This window comes from Acomys minous (assembly GCF_964271855.1).
Source record: "Acomys minous genome assembly, chromosome: 2".
Taxonomy (NCBI): Eukaryota; Metazoa; Chordata; class Mammalia; order Rodentia; family Muridae; genus Acomys; species Acomys minous.
Genome location: NC_140484.1, coordinates 76,442,969 through 76,467,674, shown reverse-complemented (window position 1 = coordinate 76,467,674; position 24,706 = coordinate 76,442,969). Strand labels below are relative to the sequence as shown.

The 24,706-nt window shown below is 46.4% G+C and overlaps 1 protein-coding gene across 2 annotated transcripts in view; it reads left to right on the top strand.

Moving 5' to 3' along the window:
• Positions 1-24,706, top strand: part of PRKCB (protein kinase C beta) — a 345,690-nt gene that overhangs the window by 271,354 nt on the left and 49,630 nt on the right. For both annotated transcript variants that reach the window (XM_084771914.1, XM_084771913.1), the window contains exons 10-13: positions 687-860; positions 17,785-17,876; positions 19,699-19,761; positions 23,979-24,117. In XM_084771914.1, coding sequence (XP_084628040.1) covers positions 687-860; positions 17,785-17,876; positions 19,699-19,761; positions 23,979-24,117 — 468 coding nt within the window. The remainder of the gene's footprint in view (positions 1-686; positions 861-17,784; positions 17,877-19,698; positions 19,762-23,978; positions 24,118-24,706) is intronic.

Sequence of the window (24,706 nt, the reverse complement as noted above, 5' to 3'; positions counted from 1 at the left end):
CATGCAGGGCATATTTCCTCTGACACGGTTACTACCAAGGATAATAATAACATAATGAAAATAACACCGCATCCATAGCCACCTGCTTTGCTGACCCTGCTTATGGCCACAGCTTGTAGAAAGAGGCCCCAAGACAGCAGGTGAGGCTGTTAAGACAGGGAATGCATTCATCGTTCCTATAATTGCTTGTCTGATCTCTTTTCCTCCCTGAGTTCAGGGTCAGGGAATGCGCCTGCCTGATTCTCTCTGCATTCCCAGGAGGCTTTTACAGAATAGGGCATTCATTCATTCATTCATTCATTCATTCATTCATTCCTGTGTTGTGAGTATTTACTGATCCTATACTGCGTGTCTGGTAATTTTGAAGATTTCAAGTTATGCGAATAAAACAAGACATCGAAACCTGATTCCCTGGGGATGATTATCATTCTAGCCGTGATGGCTGGCGTTGTTATTGATGGATGTCCCAAAGGGTTCAATACATGCTCAGCTTTCCTAGAACCATCTTCTATTGATACGGTTCGTCATTCAAAGTACGAGGTGCTGGCCAAGTGTTATTCGTTGTTTCCGAGTTAACACAGCGCATCCTATCCAAAGCTGGGAGTGGGTCTGCATGGACTGCAGGTACCCACGGTTGTCCTCTAGGCCTCTTCTAACTGAGCTGATGTACTTGCTGTCCTTCCCAGGTGATGCTCTCGGAGCGGAAGGGCACGGATGAGCTCTATGCCGTGAAGATCCTGAAGAAAGACGTGGTGATCCAAGATGATGATGTGGAGTGCACGATGGTGGAGAAGCGCGTGCTGGCCCTGCCTGGGAAGCCACCGTTCCTGACTCAGCTCCACTCCTGCTTCCAGACCATGGTAACTGGTCCAGTGCTCTCAGCAGCCACGTCCAGGCTTTCCACAGGGTCTGGCCAATAACGCTATCTTAACAGTAGCCATCCCAAAGAGATGCTGAGCCCTTGGTGATACCTGGGTTATTTGCCTTGTGAAGGATGCCGGGCCCACAGAAGTCAGCTGACAATTCCCAAGGTTGCCACTGAGCACTGTCCCCTTGGGCAGATGCTGTCCCAACTCAGGCAAATAGTTTTATAACCAGACAATCCGAGCCTTTTATAACACTAAGGGGTGATTTGAGGACAGGGACTCAGCAAGGCTTATAGTCTGTACTTCTAGATAGTTGCAGTCAGCCTTCCCAACCCCTTGGAGAAGCATGCGGACATCTCTGCAGGTTGCCCGAGGCCTTTACTAGGGGCCTTCATAGAGGAGGGTTTCCTGAGAACACAGCCCAGAGAGGAGCATCTGAGGCTGGGCTCAGGGTTGTAGGCAAGGGCTGGTGAGTTCAAAACATGGCTACCAGGACGAGCAGGGGATTTCATGTGCTGTCTGTTGCCCCTACAAGAGAAAGACGCCAGCTCAGTAGGTTCTGACCCTTCTGTTTTCCAGTTAGGTGTTGGCCTCCATTGTCCAGGAGACGAGGCCAGAGCAAAAGTGCAAATTAAGAGTTCATTCCTGCAGATGTGGTTCTGTGAAGGCCCAATGGCCTTTCCACCGAAGATGCCCATGTTCCATCTTCCCTTCTGTGTGAGATGGGATGGATGCTGTTGTATTCTGCATCTAATTTGGTATACCTTTCGTCGCTAATCAAGTGAGCCCTCAGAGCCCTTTCATTGCCTTCTTTTATCTCTTCTTTGGTCTGCTGAAAATTCGGGGCCATTCGTTCAGTAATGAGTTCAGTCTGTGGTTTGCTTACTGCAATCTCCCAGCACCTCTGCATGCTTTGCTGCCCCTTGCGTTTTCTGAAAATTGGCAGCTAGGTCTAGAGGCTCAGTCAGACTCAGCTTCTACTCCCTAGTAAGACTGCAGGTTCTGGATGAATTCTTCCACCTGAAGGCAGGAGATGCTCAAGGATCTTGGTGATGTTGGCCCAGACTGATCTCAGCACTAAGTCCGTTAGCTCATCGGAATGCATAACTGTTTTGCATTTGCTAACTGGAATGCTCTTTACAATGAGTGGCTTCCCCTCACTTGGTCCCTGGTGATCTGTTTCATACAGAAAAAGACTGAATTGATGCTTCATTTCTTCCCTTTGTTTAAGCTTCTGGATAATGAATTGGTTCACAACTGCGCTCTAAGGAAGATTAAAACTTGGTTGTAAAGTAAACCTTTAAGGAAAAGTGAGAGTGGCTGTAAATAAAACTGTAGGTAAATGATAATTTGTATCATATGGGTGCTTGGCAAAGGTCAGTTACAAAGAAGCCAAATATCTAGAATGTTACCTTGGGGAACTCAGTCGGGAAGGAGTCCAGGTGTTAACAGAATTAGAACATAACTCTTGAGACACCCCCTTCCCCCTTTCCACGTCTGATTCCCAAACTGACTCAAGGGCATTTGTGTGTGGACGACAGATGCCTGGTAAGCAGGCCAGTGGCGGACTTCAAGTGGTAGTATGCAGTTTCAATCGGGTATGTTGAGATAGGGAGAAGGAGTTATTTGTGACTAATATTCATTAAAGGATAGTTTCTTCATTAGTAATGAGCTGTTTTTAAATGGCCATCAGAGTGGAAGGAATTGAGGTTATTCTTTGGATGGTAAGTGGTCTCCCCTATCTGTGTTTCAGTTTTCTGGAATTATATTGTAAGAGCCACATTCTAGGCTTTGCTTTAGGTGTTGCCTCATGCCAGGGAGAAGGGACTAAGATCCCTGAGCATCATGGACTACTGTTCTGCACGGGGAGAGGCTCTGCGACTCCTTCTAGGCAGTCCCTTACTCCAGAAAGTCGAGAGATGCAACAGGCAACATTCTCACTGGTTGATAAAAATAAAATGGTTAATCCATCTCTAGGGGCTTTGAGGGGGGTAGTGGGATGGGGGATGCTTGGAGAAATCCATTTGCTCTAAGCAAAAAGGCCTGGGAAAGGAGCAGACACCCAGACATGTCACCTGTGTTCAGACACCTCACGCATGTTCACATAGACCCACAGCCATCTCACCTGTGTTCACACAGACACCTACCCACCCCACCCCTGCTCAGTGCATTTTCTCATTACATAAAATGACCCAACTTATGTTACTTTTTTCATTATAAAAGATTTGTTTGTTTGTTTGTTTGTTTGTTTGTTTTAGACAGGGTCTCTCATGCAGTCTTTTCTGTCCTGGAGTCTATGTAGACCAAGCTGGACTCCAACTCAAAGATATCCTTAAGCCTCTACCTCCTGAGTGCTAGGATTAAAGGCATGTGACATCACATCCAGCCTGAATTTTTAAAATATGTGTGTGTATGTGTGTGTGTGTGTGTGTGTGTGTGTGTGTGTGTGTGTGTGTGTGTGTGTATACGGGGGCACCTGTGGAAACCAGAAGGCCCCGGATCTGGAAGTACAGACCCCTAATATGGGTGCTGGGAACTAGACCTGAATCTTCTGGAATAAGTACATGTATTTTAATTTTGCACAAAATAACTATTATAATGTCCCCTCCATGTGTGATATGGGAATCACAAAGTGAAGCTTCCAGGCAACTCTTAGATGGATCTTACTATTATGCCCATTTCACAGATAAGAGGACTGAGGTCATGCAGCTTGTACCTGAAGCTAGTCCAGTCAGAGCCAGGATTTGCAGACTAGCTGGAATACTAATACACTTAAAGTATGCACTGGTATATAAGGATGTCTTTTAAATGTGGGTGACCTGGATATCATTCTACCTGATACCTCTCAGGTGAACCCCCAAATGTCTCCATTTGGTCTTGTCACCTCCCACCTCCTCCATTGCACCTCACATTTCCACGTCCTCGGTTTCCCTACCTCTGGGGCAAAACTGCCTTTCTGTCGGAACACTGAGCATGCCTGAATCTTCAGAGACGCCTCATCCCAGCCACACACAGATGAGACAGTAGGGGTTGTTCACAGCTGGAGGACCAAGGATCGGGGACACAGAGTGTTTCTCTAGGGACACAGCACTAGGCCCCCAGCTCTTCCTACTTAAGTTGAGCTACATCAGGCTGAGACACCACCAAGGTGACCTCACCAGTGACCGTGAGAGTTTGCTGCTGTTGTGGAGGACATCTTGACCAAGGCACATGACAGAAGGAAGGGTTCATTTAGGTTTGGGGTTCCAGAGGGATAAGAGTCTATCACAGTAGGGGAGCATGGCAGCAAGTGGGCACATGGTGGCTGGAACAAGAAGCCAAAGAGCTCTTGTCTCAACCACAAGCATGAGGAAGAGAGAGCCAACTGGAAATTGGTGAGGTATTTTAACCTCAAGTCCCACCCCCCAGTGATGTGTTTCCTCCAGCAAGGCTCTGCCACCCATGCCTCCCCAGTGTCACCAATTGGGAACCAAGCCTATGAGGGACATTCCCCATTCAAGTCACAGTAACCATGTTGTAAACAGGACCCAAAACATTGGGGAGCAGTGACAGGCGCCCCAGTCATTGCCTAGTCACAGTGTTTCACCACACCTGTCCAGCTCCTCTTTTAGAAGGTTACATCACAAATAAGAATGCTGACAGTCAGAGAAGTTAAATAGCTTGTGTGGTGCCACACAGCTGGCTAATCATAGAGCTTGTATTTATTCTAGAAGACTCCAGAACTCCAAGTCTGGAAGACTTTGCTGTCCCCCTCCTGCCTCACGTCGCTTTTTATGATAAACAGGACGTTTTCCCTTTTATGGTGGTAACCACGCTTCACCGCAATTGTCTGTTTCTCTGCCCAAAGGAAATTGACCTCAAGAAAAATAAAGTGACTCAGGTCACAATTGACAAATGGGAACCCCAGAACTAGAGGCAGAGTTCCCTAATGGCCTGTTCAGTGTTTTTACTACCATGAAGGGTCACCCATACCCTACATGGACGCTGCAACAGTTAGCTAAGATTTTCTCCCTGCAAGTGACTAGACGCGGGGAGCACCATGGCTGTTGTTTTTGTGGCCTAGATGAGCACAGAGGTTTCCAGGCAGAGCCTCCTGGGGTGGTCATCTGGCACAGTTCACATGCTAGCACCATTGTACCCTTGGCTTTGGAGGGGTGCACAACAGAGCCGGATGGAGCAGGCAACATCCCTGGAAGCCAGGGCATTGTGCCCAGTGTGTCGAGGTTTCCCATGCCCAGTGACTTCAGCACATTTGTATTTGTTTGTGGAACCCATCGTGTCAAGTCCCCGCAGTGTCACCATGCAGGACGTTAAGTCCTCCATCCCTCTGGGGTTCCCATTCTAGCAGGGAGACAGAAAAATGACCACAGCAACACAAGTAGACAGGCTGGAGCCGGGTGCACCGGTGCTGTGAGATGACATTGCTTGATGGGGTCGTCAAGGAAAGCCTTGGTGGTAAGGCTGACATCTGAGCAGGGACCAGAGCGAGCGGGGCATCTGGGGGCACAGCAGTGGCACAGAGCAGGGAGGACACGTGTGAAGGCCCCAGGCAGCCGCACACTCCCTGTGTCTGAGGAGCAGCCAGAGGGCCAGCTTAGCCTAAGCGGATTGTCATGTTGTATTTCGTGACCCAGAATTCCTTTATGAATCAGCTATCTTTAAAAGAGCGACAAATCTATTATAGCATACTGCAAACTTGATAGTTTTTTTTTCTAGAGATGTAGCATTTTGAAAATTTAAAGTCCTTGATAGACACTGAAAAAAAATCTATAAAATGGTCAAAGCAGATGAAAGTGAAATGCACCCAATAATACCCTGAATAATTTTTTGTTTTGTGCTTTTGTGGGGGTTTTTTCCTTCCATTTTTGAAATGACACAAAGCTCTTTGGGGAGTGTTTTTTTGTTGTTGTTTTTGTTTTTGTTTGTTTGTTTGATACTGAGTTTCTCTAAATAACCCTGCCTGTCCTCGAACTTGATCTCTCTGTAGACCAGACTGACCTTAAACTCACAGAATTCTGCCTCTCTCTGCCTCCCCAGTGCTGGGATTAAAGATGTGCACCACTACCACCTGGCCCCAAAGCACATTATTTAAAAGTTGTTTAGAAAAAACAAAATCCTGCCAGAAGTATCCTTACACTGTATTTTCAAACCTTTCAATAATACGCATGACATTTTCCATGTTAGTGGAAATATAGAATGTGAAATTTCATTTGATGTATTTTAGATGTATTCAGCACATTGGAAAAGATTGATACGGCCAAATCAAAATATTAATTAGATTCAGGGAAGGATTTGTAGGTGACCGTCTTCTCCTTGAGTTGCCAGTATTTCAGAACTGTCTATAACAATGCAATTAAAATTTAGTGTGTGTGTGTGTGTGTGTGTGTGTGTGTGTGTGTGTTCTATACACACATGTGTGTGCAGGCATCCGTACTCATGCACACAGTCCGGAGGCAGACATCATGCGACCTTCTCTGTCCCTTATTGCCTTGAGACAAGGACCAACATGCTCTAGTACAGCATATTCTCTACCCCTCACAGAACTAGGGTTACAGGGGCAAGTCTTTACATAGCGCTGGGGATTTAAACTTGGGTCCTTATGCTTACACAGCAACGCAAGGGCACGCAGAGATAAGACCATATGAGCCATCTGCTCAGCCTCTTAAATTTTTTTTTAAAAAATGCCCACAAGATGGCAAAATAGATGCAAAAGCTTTTGAAGGGGAGTTAAGTTTTAGAGAATTGCTCATAGATGAGCCAGTTTCAGGCAAATCACATTCTAGTGGGTTGTCCCAGAAACACACAGCGCAAAGCAAGCATTCCCCAAGGAGATGACTATGGACCTGTGATTACCGGCTGTAGGACTCCTAGAAAGTCGCTAACAGCTCTGAATATGGGTTTCATCATCTCATAAAAGGAGCCCATTACATGGGGATTAAAAGAGACAGCACACCGAATCTAACAAACACTAAGTGGAAGTTGGTTCCATGATTAGAGCTGGGCTGGGGCCCCTTGCTGCACAGGCACAAAATAATTTCATTTCCTCCAGTCTTTTTGCACTTTTTCTCAGGGACAATTGTCAACCAGGCACATTCATGTAATTTCCCAACTGCCAGTGGGCACAGGCAGTTAAGTTTCTTCAGCAAAACATCTATTTTAACTGTTTTCTTTTCAATTGAACATATGCACCTCTTTTTTTTTTAAATAGAATTAGATTTCATGAGTCATTGAAGGACAGAAGTTACTTCCTCCCCAGATTTGCTGCCATGGCCCAGCAATAACTCAGCTGCAAGGCATGCTGGGAGAAGCATCAACCCAGAATACAAAGGAGGACAGAGAAGCGGATGGGGATGGTCTCCACTTATTGGTGTCATGTCCATCGAGCCCCCAGAGCATCCAAGGGACTGTAGTGACTCAGGCCACATCTGGTTTGACACTAATGCCCAAGCCTAAGTGCTTGGACCTTAGGGCAATGCTGAAGAAGGTTCTGGCAGGGGTCTTGGTCAGAGCTGACAGGATTGTAAGAAACAGAACATTTCTCTCCCACATTAAGCTATCTCATGCATTAACAAAAACAAATTCCTAACACTAGGAAAGACCTTATGGGAAAGAAATACAGGCACAGGGGTGCTCGGCTTTGGGAGGAACTAGAATGTGTAAGTTTAAGGCAGGCTTTGTCTTCTTTCTCATTCTTCCTGTGCATCTCACTGCTGTGGTAGGAATGGATTCTCAAGTTCATATCCAGCGTCTTTCCTGAGTTCCAATTCATAACCATAGGAAAGAGAATCTGATTGGTTCAGCTTATGCCAGGTGTTCCTTCCTGGCCCAACCAAGTGCTTATTAGGTACCACTGACTCAGTAGGGACCTTATTTTTAAAAAGTGTCGTATCTAATAGGAAGGAATAATTGGTGCTCCTGTGAAGTGGGAGATGCCAGTCGAATCCATGGAGATTCAGACACAGACACAGTCTTAAGTGCCTCACGGGAGAGGGAAGCTAGTGCCCAAGAGGCTCCTGGGAACTTGGCAGCTATCAGGGCTTCAGGCTTCTAATGATGAGAGGACCTTGCATGCAGGGAAGGATTCAGAAATGCCAACTGAATGCAAGTGCTAGGGCGTGTGGGACAAGGGCAGTCGGGGTCTCTCTACTTTCTTGACGGTGAACACGCACATTCATTTGATAATCAGCTTCTGTGACGTCCGCAGAAGAACAAAGGTGGTTCTAGACCTCAAGGACCATTGCATCTGCACGAAGGGGCAATAAGAAGCTGGCATGAAAGGAGCAGCAAGTTCTTGCTTTGGATGTGGGATGCTCACGCTATAAAATGGGAGAGAGGAGAGTTGAGTGTGGATGCACCTCCTTGACCACACATTCACGTCAATGAAGTTTCGTGAATTTGCCCAGATTTGGCCTGCATTTCTTTTTTTTTTTTTTAAGATTTATTTATTTATCATATATACACAGTGTTTTGCCTGCATATACACCGGAAGAGGGCACCAGATCTCATTATAAATGGTTGTGAGCCACCATGTCGTTGCTGGGAATTGAACTCAGGACCTTTGGAAGAGCAGGCAGCGCTCTTAACCTCTGAGCCACCTCTCCAGCCCCCTAGACGTGCATTTCTGACGCAGAAGCACCTCATGTGGTGGAGAAGCTGCCGTGACTCTACTCCATTTAGGAAAACAGAGAGTACGAATAACCAGCCCCAAGGTCTCAGAGCAAGTATCCTGTCTAACTAGGGTGTGAACCAGGACTGGCTGATGCCAAGGCAAAGCTCTTCGTCACAGCACTTCACAGCTTCTCCAGAGAGAAGCAGATGGCTGTGTGTGATAAAGGGAGCAACTTACAGACACATTGAATTCACGGACTGGCCTAGGAAAATTATGGGAAAAAAATCACTATGGAGACAACGTACCACAACTCACCTTAGAACACTATCGGATAGCTGCCCACATGGTTGGTGTCCTCTCCAAGGTCTCATGAAAAGTGGCAGAGGATCTGGGGAGGTGGCCCAATGGAGGACAGTACTCCACAAGCACAGGGAACTGAGCTTGGATCCCAGCTCTGATATAAACAGCTGTGCGTGGCCTCATGTACCTGTAGCCTCAGTGCTGTGAGGGGCGGAAACGGGCATCACTAGAGCTTGCTGGCAGCAGTGAGAGACCCTAACCCCCCAAAATAAGGCAGAGTGATAAAGCAGGCCATCCAGTGGACTCTACATACACCAACATGGGCACTTGAATCTATACACACATATGTACAAACACCATACACATATGCACCATAACCACAGAGAAAATGGCAGGTGTCCCCCTCGCCGCCATGCAGCCATCGTACCACACTATTTCAGCTTTCTTGGGGGGCAGGATTGTCTCCTACACATTCCGTGGCTTCACGTGCAGGCCCTCAGATGAGTTGTGCATATGCTTGGCAGTTGTCATTTTAAATGACCACCCCCTGAACTCACAGTCCAAATTTGGGAAATTCTGCACAACCATTGTGCATGACCTGATAACAGGCAGGGTTTTCAGCTTGGCGAGTTTACTGCTGGAATACAAGAGATAGCGAAGAAAAGAGAACTGAAAACACACAGAAGCCGCTTTCAGCTTAGAGGCCCGTAGCAACGTCGGTTTTGAAGAGGCATCTTGAAGGCTGAGCAGACTGGCTAGTTTGGAGGGAAAGGTGGTGAGTTTGCCTTTCTAAGCTTTTAATTGGAGATGACAGCGGAACACCCACTTAGAGACATCTTGGAGCCAGCTGGAGCCCAGGAGAGAGAGAGGGAAAGGGTAGAAATACAAGTCAGCATGCATCTGCCCAGAGAGAGGCCCAAAGCCGTGGAGAGAGGGGGAGAGCCGTGCTGGACTTTGAGTGGACCCTCAATAAACACTTTTATGGTTCTTATATGGGGGAGGGGGGACCCATCAAGTAAAGTCTGGTCTCTCTCTCTCTCTCTCTCTCTCTCTCTCTCTCTCTCTCTCTCTCTCATCGTGTATAGTTTTATTTTTCTTTTTATTGATTTGCTTATTTAATCACTTTATAGCCTGATTGCAGGCCCTTCCCTTCTCTCCTCCCAGGCCCACTCTCATGCCCCTCCCCCATTCCCTCCCCTCCTTCCACTCAGAGAAGGGAAGCCCCCCCCCCAGCTCCCACCCCCGTCCCCACCATGGGTACCAATCTACCCTGGCACATCAAGTTGCAGCAGGGCTAGGTGCATCCTTTCCCACTGAGGTCAGACAAGGCAGCCCAGCTATGTGAAAAGGATCCAAAGGGAGGCAACAGAGTCAGGCACAGCCCCAGCTCTAATTGTTAGGGAGCCCACATGAGGAACGAGCTGCATATCTGCTACATGTGTGTAGGGGGGCCTAGGTCCAGACTATGGGTACTATTTGGTTGGTGGCTCAGTCTCTGTGAGTCCCTGTGAGCCCAGGTCCGGGTTTCTTAATGCCATTTTTTCTGTTGCATTTGTTTTGAATGTGGTTTGAATTAGTTATATGTATTTTTTTAACCAAGATTCTGGATGCTCTAGGGACACGTTCTGTATCTACTCTTACTCAGAGAACGTTCTTAAGCTTGCATTTGTGCTAGCTTAGCTCTAGACGTCCTCTGCGGGACTTTTCAGACATTGTCATTTCTGACTACTGTAGGACACAGAAGTTTGTGGTATAGACAAATGCTGTTTGTTTCTTTAAAAAACAAGTTCTTCACGGTATTGATGCACCAAAGCCAAATTGAATATGGAATAGAAATAGCAGAGTCCAGACTGAGTTTATGTTTTTAACAGGGACAATGACTTTCCATTTATGAAGTTTTAACATAATTAAATAATTATGGTTCTGTTTTAAACGTGAATTTTAACTTATGTACTTATTTTAGTCTTGCTATGTAGCCCAAGATGGTCTTACAATCTTCCTGTTTCAACCTCCCAAGTGCTTCATTATAGGTTTGTCCCACCATGCTCAGAAACAAAACAAAACAAACAACGATAACAATAAAACCTCATCATTTGAATTCCTAAAATTAATTTTTAAATAGGTGCATCTTATTAAAGGAGTAAAAGTTGAGGAAGAACTTGAATTCATCTAGGAAGACAGCTGAAATCCCATCCTTTCTTTCATCATTTTCAGACATGATCTAGTCCCACCCATGACACCCTGTAATATTTGATTCTATGCACCTCGTTCTTCCCCTTCAGAAATAACATCCGTGAAATAAGAAGTTTTCTATGTTTAGCTATATTTTCAAGCTCCACAAACACAAATTATAAAAAGTACAGACCTATGCCCCTATGATTACTTGAAATGATCTGCTCTCTGTTTTGAGAAATGGGAATGTTTGCCACTTGGAAGGGTGTCTGGTGGTTCCTTCACCCTGGGCAGCACTGTGAGGTTTTCACTGCAGCAAGACTGGCAGTGAAGTGGCACCTGACACAGCTTGAGCATCATTAAGTGTTCAGAGGCAAAGGGGCAGCAAGATGCTCGCCATAACATTTAATAACCAAGGCACCGGTGGGCCAAAGCTAGCCTAGTACATTTCAAAGATGGCAGGCGACAGGGTTCTCCCAGACACAATTAGCACTGGAAACAGATCATAAAGCATTACCCTCAGTGGGGCCATCATGGTGCTGGGATTCTGACTACTGAGTCTGGGGATGGGGGCAAGCTAAGCTAATCCAGCCAGAAATCAAGCAAGTAAAATCTCTCCCTCACTTCTCCCTCTGTGGCCGATGCCATCTGCTAGTTTTAAAAATAATTTTTAAAAGCAAGTGTTTTGCTTCTCTTTAGTGTGCAGCAAAGACAGATGCTATTTTTAGGCTTGTTTTCTATCACCACTCCCCCACCCCCCACCCCAAGAATCAGGGGCTGAGTGTCGTTGGCTCTGGTGTTCTGTCTGCTTTATGCCACCATCTTCGTTGTGACCTTTGTGCAAACTGCATACTCGATCCTCCCATTTCCATCTCTGCCTCTCATTAGGTTGTTAGAAGAGGAAACAGTATTGATCTGAGGAGGAAAAAAACTCAAAAAGTGTATAATTGGTTGACGTGCGCTGCTTGCTGTAAACCTACAGCTCCAGATGCGTGCCTGAGCAAAGTACTGTGAACCTCCCCTGTCCTAGGCTAGAGACTTCGAAGGAAGGATGCATCCATACATCCCTCTACTTTGTCTAGCCCAGAAGCTTCCATGCTGCTTGGACTCACTGGGGGCAGCATGGTGAGAGGCTTCAAGTGTTGACGCTAGAACTGATCCATCTTGGTTCAAACCCTAGGTCTGCCACTTACCAGCTGAGTGACTGTTGACCCGTCACCTTTCTCTGCATCAGCTTTCATTTATTAAGATGGGGGAGAACGGTCTTGCCATGTTGGGTCGTTTAGAGATACAAAGGAGATTTTTTTAAAAATACACAAAGCACTTAACTCAGGTCACATCAAGTCTTTGATGACTGTGGCTTTGTGTTATTTTTGTCTGTGTAATAACTATTAAAATACACACTTGACAAACACACGGCACCTTTCATATAAAGTAACTGAAAGGAATGGGTTTTTTTCCTTCAAATGCTGGATTAACTATTTGTTCTATGGCCAAAATCTCTTAGAGAGGCTGTACGTGCCATCTTGTTAAGTACCCTAGGAGCAGGTGAGGAAGTAAAGAGAGGCTGGAGATCAGAGAGGTTGAATAGTTGCCTGGCATTGCACAGCTAGTAAGTAGCAGAGTGACATTCCCAAGCCGAGTTCATTCTGAAGCTGGGACCCCTGCCCTGTGGTTTCCCGCTTTCTCCTATCCTCTCAGTGTTCCAGCCCTCCCAGGAGCTTTGTAACTTTTCCATGTAAAACCATCACACCTCTCTCTCTCTCTCTCTCTCTCTCTCTCTCTCTCTCTCTCTCTCTCTCTCTCTCTCTCTCTCTCTCTCTCTCTCTCTCACACACACACACATTACATCACACCTCAGCTTTACCAAACACATTAAACAACCCAGCCCACACTTTACAAACACATAGCGCTCTGCGCACAGGACTCTGGCCCTTTCTTTCTCTTTTATTCTTAAGTTCCATTCCATTTCGATTCTTGTTTAATTTTCCACTTTAATAATTTTGACTATGACCCACAAAGTTGACTTGGTGACCAGTAGGATACATCACTGGTTTGTTTGAGAAACCGGGTGACACCCTCTCATCCTTGTCACAGTGCACAGCTCTGCGTGTTTGACTGGAGCCACACTCTGTTGGAGATGCCTTGTTATGTTGCCCTCATCGTACACAGGGCACACGGGCCCAGGGACACAGAGTGATCTATTGAGGCCTGTCTCCAGAGAAACTTCTGAGGCAGCACATCTTTGCCAACCTTCCCACTCATGATGCTATTTCAGGTGCCCATGAATTCCTGTGTCATTGATCCACTCACTCATTAATTTACATAGACAGATTGCTTTGGCCAGAGATGGCAGACATTCCATACTAGCCGTCACTAGACTGTCACTCACAAAATGAAGAGCCAAATTTTTTATTTTTTTATTTTTTGGTTTTTAAAAATGTTTATTTATTATAATTTATTCACATTTACATCCTGATTATTATCCCCTCACTCTTATCTTCCCATTCCCACTCTCCCTCCCTCTTCCACCCTATTTCCCTCCCCTAGACCTCTGACAGAAGTGGACCTCTTTTCCCATCATATAAGCACAGCCTATCAGGTCTCATCCAGACAGCCTGCATCACCTTCCTCTGTGTGCCCTCTGGGCCTCCCCCACCAAAGGGAAGTGATCAAATTGGCACCAGAGTTCCTGTCAGAGGCAGTCTCTCCTATCCCCATAACCACGGAGAATGAGCTGTCCACTGGCTATATCTGAACAGGAGGTCTAGGTTTACTTCATGCACTGTTCTTAGTTGGTGCAACAGTTTGTGCAGACCCCCCTGGGTCCAGATCCACAGATTTTGATGGTCTCCTTGTGGGGCTCCTGAACCCTCTGGGTCCTTCCACCCTCTTCTTCCATACCACTCTCAGAGCTCCACTTGGAGTCCAGGAGCAAGTCCCAGCGTCTGCTGGATCCCCCCACCATCTGACCTCAGCCTAGCAGGTCTCATCAGGATAACCTGCCTCCACTTCCTCTGTGTGCCCATAAGACTGCCCCACCAAGGGGCAGTGATGAAATCACGGGTACCAGAGTTTGCGTCAGAGGCAGTCCTCAGTCCTCCTCTTCCCCACAGGGAGAATTAGCTGTCCACTGCCTACATCTGAACAGGGGGGTTAGGCTCTCTGCTTGCACTGTCCTTGGTTGGTGCATCAGTTTGTGCAAGTCCCCCTGGGTCCAGATCCACCAGGCTTGATAGTCTCCTTGTGGATGTCCTGAACCCTCGGCTTCCTTCCATGCCCCCACTCTTCCATGCAACTCTCAGCACTTTGCTCAGAGTCCAGCTGCAGTCCTTGTATCTATCCCTATCTTCCCCTGGGTGGAGTCTCTCACAGGACATCTACGTTGGAAGCCCCAGATCTTAACATTTCCCCATGAACAGATCCCCTTACACGATCTGAGTCAGCCCGTCTCTGGTCTCCTCTCCCACTTTCTCCTTTCTCTTGTTCTTTGCTTTCACTGGTTCCCGATGGACCATAAAGTACAGTAGGTAAACGCTCTGCCCTTGGACTTTACATGGGCTGTATCTTCCACCAGATACATACCTGCTCTGGGTGGGTTTGCTCAAGCATCTTCTCAGTGAGGTTTATCCTGAGCCCTTTACTGCTGCCGGAAGTCTTCCCTGCCTCATCCACTAGCATCCCAGTCTCCTTAACCTGTATCATCTTTTACATAGCACCCACTACTTTTTGACACCCTGTTTGTTACCTCTAGCATTATCTTTAGCAATGTCGCTCCGCTGAGCGGAAACACAGAGGCTGGAGTTTTGTTGCTTTTATTCGTTGTTTTTTTCTCTCCAGCATGTGTCATCTAATAGGGCTCTGTAAATACTTCATTATTTAATTGAGGAATTGATAAACAGACTATCATCAAGTTACATATATAATTACAAGCCGTGCTGTGATCGGAGGGGACCTCCACGGAGGCTCACGGAAGACTATATCAAGTAGACCTGACTTAGACTGGGTGGGTTAATTTAGAGGAAACAGTTTTTTTAGGCTGAGAACATGAGGGGGATTTTAGTTTCCCGCAAATAGTGCAGGCCCTGCAGTTGCAAGCCAAAAGACAGCAGAATAAAGAACGACCTAGCCGAAGCAGAACTAAGGGGTGTCGTTCTCTCATTTAGCAAACGCCCTTTGACTGCAGGAAAGAAGCCAAACCTCAGGTGGGCATTTCCCAAGGACCATGAGAGCCTCACCTCAATAATCCTAGCAATGGCATCATGGATCTGATTCCCTCCACTGTTAAAAAAGCCAGACGTTAACACTTGAGACACGCTCAGCTGTCAAGAGTCAGAGCTGGGTTCCTAAGTAAAGTCTCCTTGGCTTCTGATCATGTGCTCTTTCACTCTCTGCACACCTACTGTGCGTTGCTCCCGGTGCCAGGAACAGGTCTACACAGCCTCTGACCTGAAAGAGTTCACAGCATGCCTTGAGAGATATGTGGAAAATACCCTAAGTTGAGATACAGAGTTTTTCCCTCCAGGTCCCAATTGCTTCACTTCTGCATATGTCCTTGTTTGAGGTTCTTCTTGTTGTGTATAAAAAGCAGAGAAGGGAGATTAGATTATTCAAGATGGCCACATTGGGAAGAAGGAAGAAGGAGCCTGTCTTGGGGGTTAGTGACATGACTTAGCTTTAGACAGAGGGAGCGACATATGAGTAACTAAACCATCCTGGTCAAGACGTGGTCCTGCCCTTCATTGACTCATCCCTGCCTTGGCTCTGGTCTGTCCTGCAGGGTGGCCCAACATGTTGACAGACTGTGTGAAATCTCTTTTAGGGGAAACACATGCCTCCTCTTGGGGAGGGGGCCTGGCATGAGTTCTTTAGTCTCTTTCCTTCTCTCACTGTGGGATTTCTGGCAAAAAGGAACTCCTTGGAGTCCGTTATCTCCACAGCCTGGTAGCTGAAGGCAAAGATACAGGTGTCTTCTTTAGAACATCATGTCTCATAACAGGGAGGTTATAATTCCGCGCCCCTTGCTTTTAAACCTCAGGGCAATGTTCTGGATTTGCCATGAAAATGCCTGAACTATGCCTGTGCACACGTCAACATTTGCTGTTACGGAACGTCTGAGGAAAACAACGTAAAGGGAAGAAAGGTGGATCTTGGCTCCTGGCTTCCCAGGTTTCAGTCTGTGGTCACTGGGGCCCACCCCACCATTACTCCCACCAATGAGCCACGATGTGATGATGGAGGGCTGTGGTGGAGCATAGGAAGGAAGGAGGGCTAGGGAGGCAGCCAGAGTCAAACTACACCCTTTAAGGTAATGTCCCAGGGAGTCACTTCCTTCAGCCAGGTACTGTCTCCTAAAGTTTCCAGCGACTCCCCAATAGCTTACCAAGTCATGAAAAGTAAACTAACCCATTAATGAAGCCAGGAGCCCTGTGATCCAACCATTTCCTCCAGGTCCCACTCTGGACTCTGCTGCACTGCGTGTTTTGGTTTGAGTATGATGTGTCCTCTAAGGCTCACATACTGGAGGCTTGGCTGCCAGCATGTGGACTTGTGGGAAGTGATTGGGTCTTCAGAGATCTGGCCTAGATAGTGGACTAATCCTTTGATGGATACACAGTATGATGTTTAACTGGGAGGTGGTAAGGTAGAAGGTGGAACCAATGGAAGATCTTCCTGGGAACCACTGCTCACCCTGACCCCTTCCTGTGCTTCCGCTGTCTAGTTCCCGTCTGCCCTCAGAAGAGTGGCTGTGCTGCATGTTGCTGCCACCATGATGTTCTGCTCCATATGGATCTAATCTAAAACCATGGAGACAGGTGACCATGGACCAAACCCATGAGCTAAAGTAGACCTGTCTTCCCCTTAAGGTGCAATCTCAGGTTTTCAGTCACAGTGTCAAGAAAGGTAACTACCATAGTCAGGGCTCAAGCCTTCCAATGTGAACATTTGGAGAGCTATTGCAAGCCCAAACCGCAGTGCCACCTTCCTAGGCTGTTGTTTATCAAACTTTGCCAAAACTTATGGATTTTGCTAGTTATCCGTCACCTCAAAACTCAACGGCTTAACATAACAGTAAGCATTTATCACTTAATAGTTTCTGTCAGGGATCTAGGCGAGCACACTTCTCTAATAGCCTAACTTCTGGTCTCAAATGAAGTAACAGTCTAGTGCCCAGTGGTGACTGCTGTCCTCTGAAGGCTTGACTGAAGAGGGTGATTCATTCACGTGACCAGGGTGTGCTGGAGTCTTCGCTGGTAGACTTCTCCATATTACTGGTTGGGTATCTGTACACCGTGGCTGCTGTAGAAGACACAATGCAACAAAGCACAGATTGGATACTGTAAGGTCTTTTGTAACCTCATTCCAAGGTCATGAATCTTATCGGCTACACAGGTTAATGTAGCCATTAAGGGATGGCAGTATGGGGCGGCATGCATATTAGGAGGTGAAATCACTACAGTGCCAATATGAAGACCAGCTCCCACAAATACCTATTACTGTAAAATTACCTACCCAATATTTTCTACTTCTTGTTCCAGCAAACCTTGTTCTAAACAATGATATCAATTAGGTAGTAAGGTCCATGTGTTAATTATATTTTCCAGTACAAATGAATTTCAATTTGTAACTATTAATTAAAAGTAATTTCCTTCCACCTGCACTGGTCTGCATGCTTACATTGGCACAGAGGTCACTCCTGAGGGAATGCCAGCCCTGCATGAGAGAACGTATAAAGTTCTGGTAGTTTTAATCACTAATACCAGCTACTTCCTGCTCCCCACTTGGGGTCTGAGAAATGATGGGGTGCTGATTTTGCTGTCTGCTCTCTTTCCTTAGGACCGCCTGTACTTTGTGATGGAGTATGTGAACGGGGGTGACCTCATGTACCACATCCAGCAAGTTGGCCGGTTCAAGGAGCCCCATGCTGTGTAAGGCAGACCTGCTGTTCCCTTTCCTTGGGGTAAATGGGTGTCCGTCCTCTGCAGTTTTAGCCCATGAGGGATTTTCCTCAATGTCTAAAGCTTCCTCCTTGGGAGGAATATTTGGCCAATGAGGACCTATTCTGCTTGCTTTGGGATGTTTCCTTATGACTCTGAAGGCCAGCTAAGAACTCACAGCCCTAAACGGATGATGGCTGTTTCATAACCCACCCCCCTTCTCTCTCTTGCCCCTCAGTCCTGAGAAAGGCCTTCTACCTTCCTTGGGGAACATCTTAGCAGGCGTTTGTTTGTTCGTTTGCTAATATTTATTGAGAGCTTTCTTTGTGCTAGACCCGGGTACTGAACAAACACAGTCTCATTTTATCCTAAGCAACATGGAGAGGGAAATAGGGGTTTCAGGCAAGCTTTACAAACAAGTGAACCCAGCCCTGGAGGGTCCGTGTGGGTGAGACCCACCTGCGTTTGCTCCTCTGTCTCTTATACCTCTTCCCCTCTGGTTCTGGGGGACATAAAGGATCAAGCTGACTAGAAGTCATAGTCTGTGGGTTCTCCATTCTGTCCCCTCCAATGCATGAGCCAGTAAGAGATAATTTATAAAATAAAAATCTCACAGAGCTTCTTCTTTGCTTAGAACCCCGTGGGTGAGCAGGAACAGAAAAAGCCACACGAATGAACGTCAGTTCCCCTTCCTGGATCTTTGCTTAGATCTCGCTGCTTCTAAGAGCCCCCAGAGCCCAGGGAGGCCCCATTGTACAGTTCTTGGAGGGCTGTGGGCTCCTGATCCTTTCAGCCTGTTCCCTCCCTTCCCACCTCGTGAAGTCAGGAACACTGCTCTGTTTAGCCCCATGCTTCCAAATCAAGCTTTGTGACTGCATCTTAGGCCTGCTTCTCCTTTTCATCCTGACATCTGGCTGACCCAGGTTTAATTCAACATTACATGACACATACTATCCGGACCCAACACAGCTCTGTGAGGTCCTGCCAACCCTCGTGTGCTGTAACTGGAAATCTTTAGTACTCTTAAGATATCTTTCATGAGCCAGGCATAGTGGCCATCCCTTGAGAGGCTAAGGCAGAGAGATTTCAAGTTTGAGGCAAGCCTGGGCTACCTGACAAGCTACAGAGTTATGCGCTAGCTAAGCTTCAGAGTGAGGCTAGACTCAAGAAATATAATAAGAATAAAAAAAAGGACTAAGGATTGCCTAGATATGCACCACTCTGGGTTCTACACTTATACCCTAGCACCACAGGAAAAACTCCTCTTTCTTCTTCCTGGACCTCCACCGAGAAGTTACACAGTAGATGCCAGCTGTTTCCCGTCCTGGCTGGACCACTCATTAGCTGTATGTCTCTTCCGGCTTCCTCACAGACTTCATCTCTAAGCCTCAGTTTCCCCATTTGAACAATAAGTGACACCAGCAGGACCTATGCCATTGGATTCTAGGTTGAATTAAAACAGATAATCCCTAAGGTGATGTCAAGTGCATGCTAAGCTTCCAACAGCTGCCAGCAGCTGCCCCTAAAGTCCTTTAACTTGTACTAGGTTGAAAGAACCCTCTCCCAGGCCACCCATCTCTGTAACTCCCTCCCCACTGTGCAGTTGCTGACCTTTTACCCACCCCCATGAGTCACTCTGAACCATTCCGTTCACACACCCATGCGCTCAGCATTTTATGAGACCTAGAGTTGACCATCCATAGTGGGCTTTTCATGCCTTGCGCCTCGTTCAATATTATATTGACTTCTGAGAATTGCCAAGTGTATGGTGTCCTTGAGTTTCTCCATGACCTTTTTTTTTTTTTAATTTCAGATTTTATGCTGCAGAGATCGCCATCGGTCTGTTCTTCTTGCAGAGCAAGGGTATCATTTACCGGTAAGTGAGCACGGCCGTTCTGTGCATCTCCTCAGCTCCCTCAGCTCCGTCAGCTCCTCCCTTCCTGCCTCTTCCTTCAACTGCTTTTAAAATTAGAATCTCTGGTGGGGGAGGAATTCTCCAGTACTAACTTGGGCATGTGTTCTGCCAGGCAGCATCGCCCACTGCCCTGGCAAAGTTTGGGCAGCTGTATATGGCGGTAGAAAAAAAAATCTTGATGGACTGTCTCACCCATGATTCTTTGGGACCTCAAACATGAGGACACTGAGTCTCTGAGAAAGAGGTGGCTCCTGACAAGAGGGTGCCAGGCACTTTTCTCTTGGACCCCACATCCGGCAAGCATGTGAAGAATCAACTGCAGAATGTGGCAGGATTTGTATTATTATGCAACAATTTTTTTTCTTACATGTAGCTGCAATTTGGAAATAGATCTCCAAGTTGCTCTCCCTGAAAGACAGGATTAACTTCAGAAGTTGGCATTTGCCGGTTTGGGGAGAAACAAGTGTGTGATCATAGCTGTATGAGTCAGAGCATTTTATATTTCACGCAAGGCAGGGTAGTGAGCCTGAGGCTGCTATTTGTCAGTGGGTCCAGGGTGTACAGTTCCTCTTGCGCACTACGTAGATGAGAATGGCACAGGCTATGGAGGATTGACTGACTGTTATGTAATAGGTGCTGGTTGGGAGGGTGCATCTGTCAGCTTGTGCCCTGGGAAAGGGTCTATTTAAAGGCTCGTGAAGAGCCACAGAAGCCCATTTCATTCATTTGTTTGACAAATATTCATCAAAAGCCTACTGTGTGCTGAGTTCTGTTCCAAGTGGGGGAAACAGGGAAGGAATGAAAACTGTAGAGAGCAAGAGACAACGAAGGGAGCCAAAGACAATAGAGTTTTTTAGGTTGTGGTAAACAACGTGGAGAAACGAAAAGATGGGGCAGCCAGTACTGGGTTTGGATGGTCACCTCTCTACTGTAGAAAGAGTAGAGATTCTGGCCTGCAGTTAGAGGTAGCTGGGTGTCATGAAGGCCTGGCTGGAGAGCTGAGGCATGTGAACAGCTGCAGGAAGACACGAGCTTTGGTTTCCAAGCAGCTGGGGGTAAAGCTAGAGATGTTAGGGGAAAGAGCGATGACCAGAAGGTAGAGCCTTGCAAGGGTTTTGCAGAGACCAGAAGTTTTATTTACTCAGCGGTGGTGGTATGGAATTGTGAGGTGGGAGGGTATTGTTGTGAGCACATCCCTGTGCTCTTCTGACAATGAAGGGATTAAAGCCAGGGAAAAGTAGTTTTTGCTTGCCTCGTCAATTTTCCAGTGGCTGTACAGAAATGGAAAGGCAGACACATTGGTTTTAAAATCGTTTGGTCATCTTGCCATCTTCAGTAAACATGCACCACCATGTCAGTGTAACGTGGAACCTTAGAATCCCCCAGTCTCTCACGTTCCTCTCTTGTGAAGAGAGCATCTTTTAGTGAACGTAATTCTGGCCTCAGAAGACACACGCTGTCTTCTGTTCAGAAGGTGCACTGTCATCTGTGTGATGTCACCCCACATCCAGGCCAGTGACATCCGTTGCTGTGTAACCCTCCAAACCAAGGACCATGGGTAAGGTTTCCCTCAACAAGATTCTCACCAGATGGCAGTAGGTTCTAACTGCTGCACAGGACGTGTCTCTCCTAGGACCAACCAAGTTCCTGAGAAGATTAAGTGTGAACTACAGGTGTGTGCTAGAAGAAAATCCAGCCTCAGGAATGGAAACTGAGTTGTTGTTAGCTGATCTGGGCACTCGGGGCTCATTTTCAGCCTAGTGGGGTCTGAATTGAGATTTGGAGTTGTTGAGAAGTTCAAGTGCTAAGACAGTCCCTTCTCTCAAATCCTCCCCTCCTCTCTCCTCTCTCCCTCTCCTGTTCATAGATTCTCCTTTTCGTTCTCCGTTGTGAATATAGGGCTTGGTTGTTTGTTTACAGCTGTAGTTACGCATATCTGTGACCTAAGAGCATGAAGCAGAAGGATCATCAGTCCAAGGCTAACCTGGGACACACAGCGAGATTCTATCTCAAAATATAGAGATAGGAAATGATCACACGCATGCTCACCTTCTATGAGCAGAGCCTAAGCCATGACCCAGGCTTAGGCACACAGTTGTGGTCACCCAATACTCAAATCAAGAAGTCTGGTGACCAAGGGACTAAGACTAGTGCTGGGAGGAACCATAGTCACCAGCTGCAGCTGGTTTCCCGTAGTTGTGGGCAGTAACATGTAGAGTCCAGCACCAGGACTTCATGGAAGGAGAGGCAATGTCTACGTCTAGTGGGAATGCCATGGCATCTTCATCGTGCCCGCTATGCCTTTTGATCAGGGGTGGCTCCCGCCGTGTGGAGCCTCCCTGCTGGGTTCTCCAGCCACCTCAGAGAGTTTGTGGACTCCTCAATATCTTTCTATAGATTCCCTTCCACGCTAAAATCTTCACAGTTGTTTTTAGTTGATCACGATCCAGAAAATCAATTGAAATAGAGTTCTAGAAATTGATAATCAAATGAAAATTGTAAAAATACATGACAAAAGATTATAATTTTATGATTTCATAGAGACTTCTACATGAAAAAAATCTCTTCAAGTCGCTTCCTCCTTCAATTAGATCTCTGCTTGATACATGGCTCTTCTTTATTTTTTGAGATTGCAATATAATTAAATAATTTCTCTTTTCATTTTCTTCCCTCCAAAGTATCACCTACACCTCCTTTCTCTCTTTCAAATCCACGGCCTCTTTTTTCATTAATTGTTGTTATATATATGTATGTGTATACATATGCATATCACATTCCCTCTGACCTCTGATTTATCTTCATTAGCTTTCTGCTCTTTGTCAATGGGGCTCTTAACCTTTTACACTTACAGCACCTGAGTCAGCCCAGTGTACAAGAGCTTAGCTCTTTGCAGGGGGGTAAGCAAGAGGGTGTCAAGATTTTGATGGTTCTCCATTGGCTCACACATCTGTTATTGAACCAGTCACTGAGATTAGCCACAAGTACAGGGCTATAAAACCAACTCCTGGGACCAGAAGTCAAGTTTATCACCATCCTCGTTACATGGCCTGAGGATCAGGAATGAGAGAGTTTTACCGCAGATATTCAGAACCCAATCAAGATTAGGTGAGTGTGAGCTCCGAGTTAGGAAGTAGGTTCCATGCTTCCTAGAGAACTAGACTTCCACATCTTCTGTTAGAACCAGAGCATCCTGACCCATCAAGGGTCCCCACCCAATTGTTCCACAAAATGTTGACATTGGAGTAGATATGTAGGAAGAAGCGAGTACGGAAGGTACCCTATAGGATGTAGGAGCAATGCTACATGCTGAAGACAGGCAGACATCTTCCAGAATACGAAGCCCTCAGATGCCAATATTAGAATGCGAGCAAAGCACAAATCCTTTAAAGCCCAGATGTCACCATTTTAGAGATCCGTCCTACCGTGGCATCGCCTTCCACCATCGCTACCTCTTTGTCATCTTCCTATTCACCATATTGCTGATCAGAGTCCAAATAGCCATGATCACAGATGAAATATTAGTTGTCTTTTCTTAACCCTGGGATTTTATTGGAATATTAAGCATGGAATATGAGAAGCATGCTTATGTATCTTGTTCACAGTTAATGTATCTAGCCCCAGGCTTGTGCCTGACACACAGCAGACATACATCTAATTGAGGGAACAGTTGGGTCTCCTAGGTACTGTCCCACAAAATAGGAGAGCCGGAAGTACTTGGAGTTAAGTAAGTTCCCTGACTCTGATTATTTTGTTAGCTCCATGATCTTCAGAGACACTTGAAAAGTAATGTTTTTATGAAAAAAAATCTTTTTATGTAACAGAAGAGATCTGAGGTATAAAGGCTAACTCACGGACTTCTTTGGATTCTGGAACCATATATGGTTCTGTGTGCTTTTCTTGTCTTCCCAAGGGCTTCTGTCTTCCATGAGACTCTGTCTCCTTGTGTCTTTGTGAGGCAGTTAGCACAGTTCGCTCTGTAGACAAAGAAAGCACAGAGGCTCATGGGCCTCTTGCTATAATATCCATGCTAGACTGTAAGCTGCCGTAGGAAAAAGCCTGGACTTTGTGTCCAGGAAGCTCCTAGCAAAGGTGTGTGACGTATTCACATCAAATGACTGATGGTGGACTTGAACTAAGCAACACATATTCTAAGTTCCCAAATCCTATGTCTGCTGCAGTGACCTGAAACTTGATAACGTGATGCTGGATTCTGAGGGGCACATCAAGATCGCTGACTTTGGCATGTGTAAGGAGAACATTTGGGACGGGGTGACAACCAAGACATTCTGTGGCACTCCAGACTACATCGCCCCAGAGGTGAGAGCACACGCCCGCCTGCAATGATGTCGCTCCTGCTTGCAGACAGCTGTGAGCAGGCTGGGAAGGGTCAAGATTGGTGCCTGGGACCTTGCACTGGCCTCGATCCTGCTTTCTAAGGCACTCTTCTGAGCTCTCACTCACAGATTAGCACATCTAGATGCTCAGGCCCCAAATATGTCAAGATTTAGGGAGATTTTTTAAAATAAAACTCAAAAGAACGATCTATCACACATCAGTAAAAACACATCCATCATCAAGCTGCTATGGCTCATGGCCATATGATGCCTCCTAATTATGACATTGAAATGTTTGTTGCGAGAGTGAGAGACAGAAAGGGAACAGATCCTCTGGGCTGACATGACACAGCAGTGGTATACTGTGCAGTGGAGGTGCATCGTTGGAGACTCCAAATTTGTCTTCCAGTGATAAGGATATAGGTGAAAGGGTGAAGGGTCCTGTGGGTGGTCCCCTTCCTCTCAAAGGAAGTGGTCAATCACTGGCTTTTCCAATATGACATAGCACAATAATTTACAGACCGACAGAGACAGAGAGAAACAGCGAGACAGAGACAGAGATATCCTGGGAT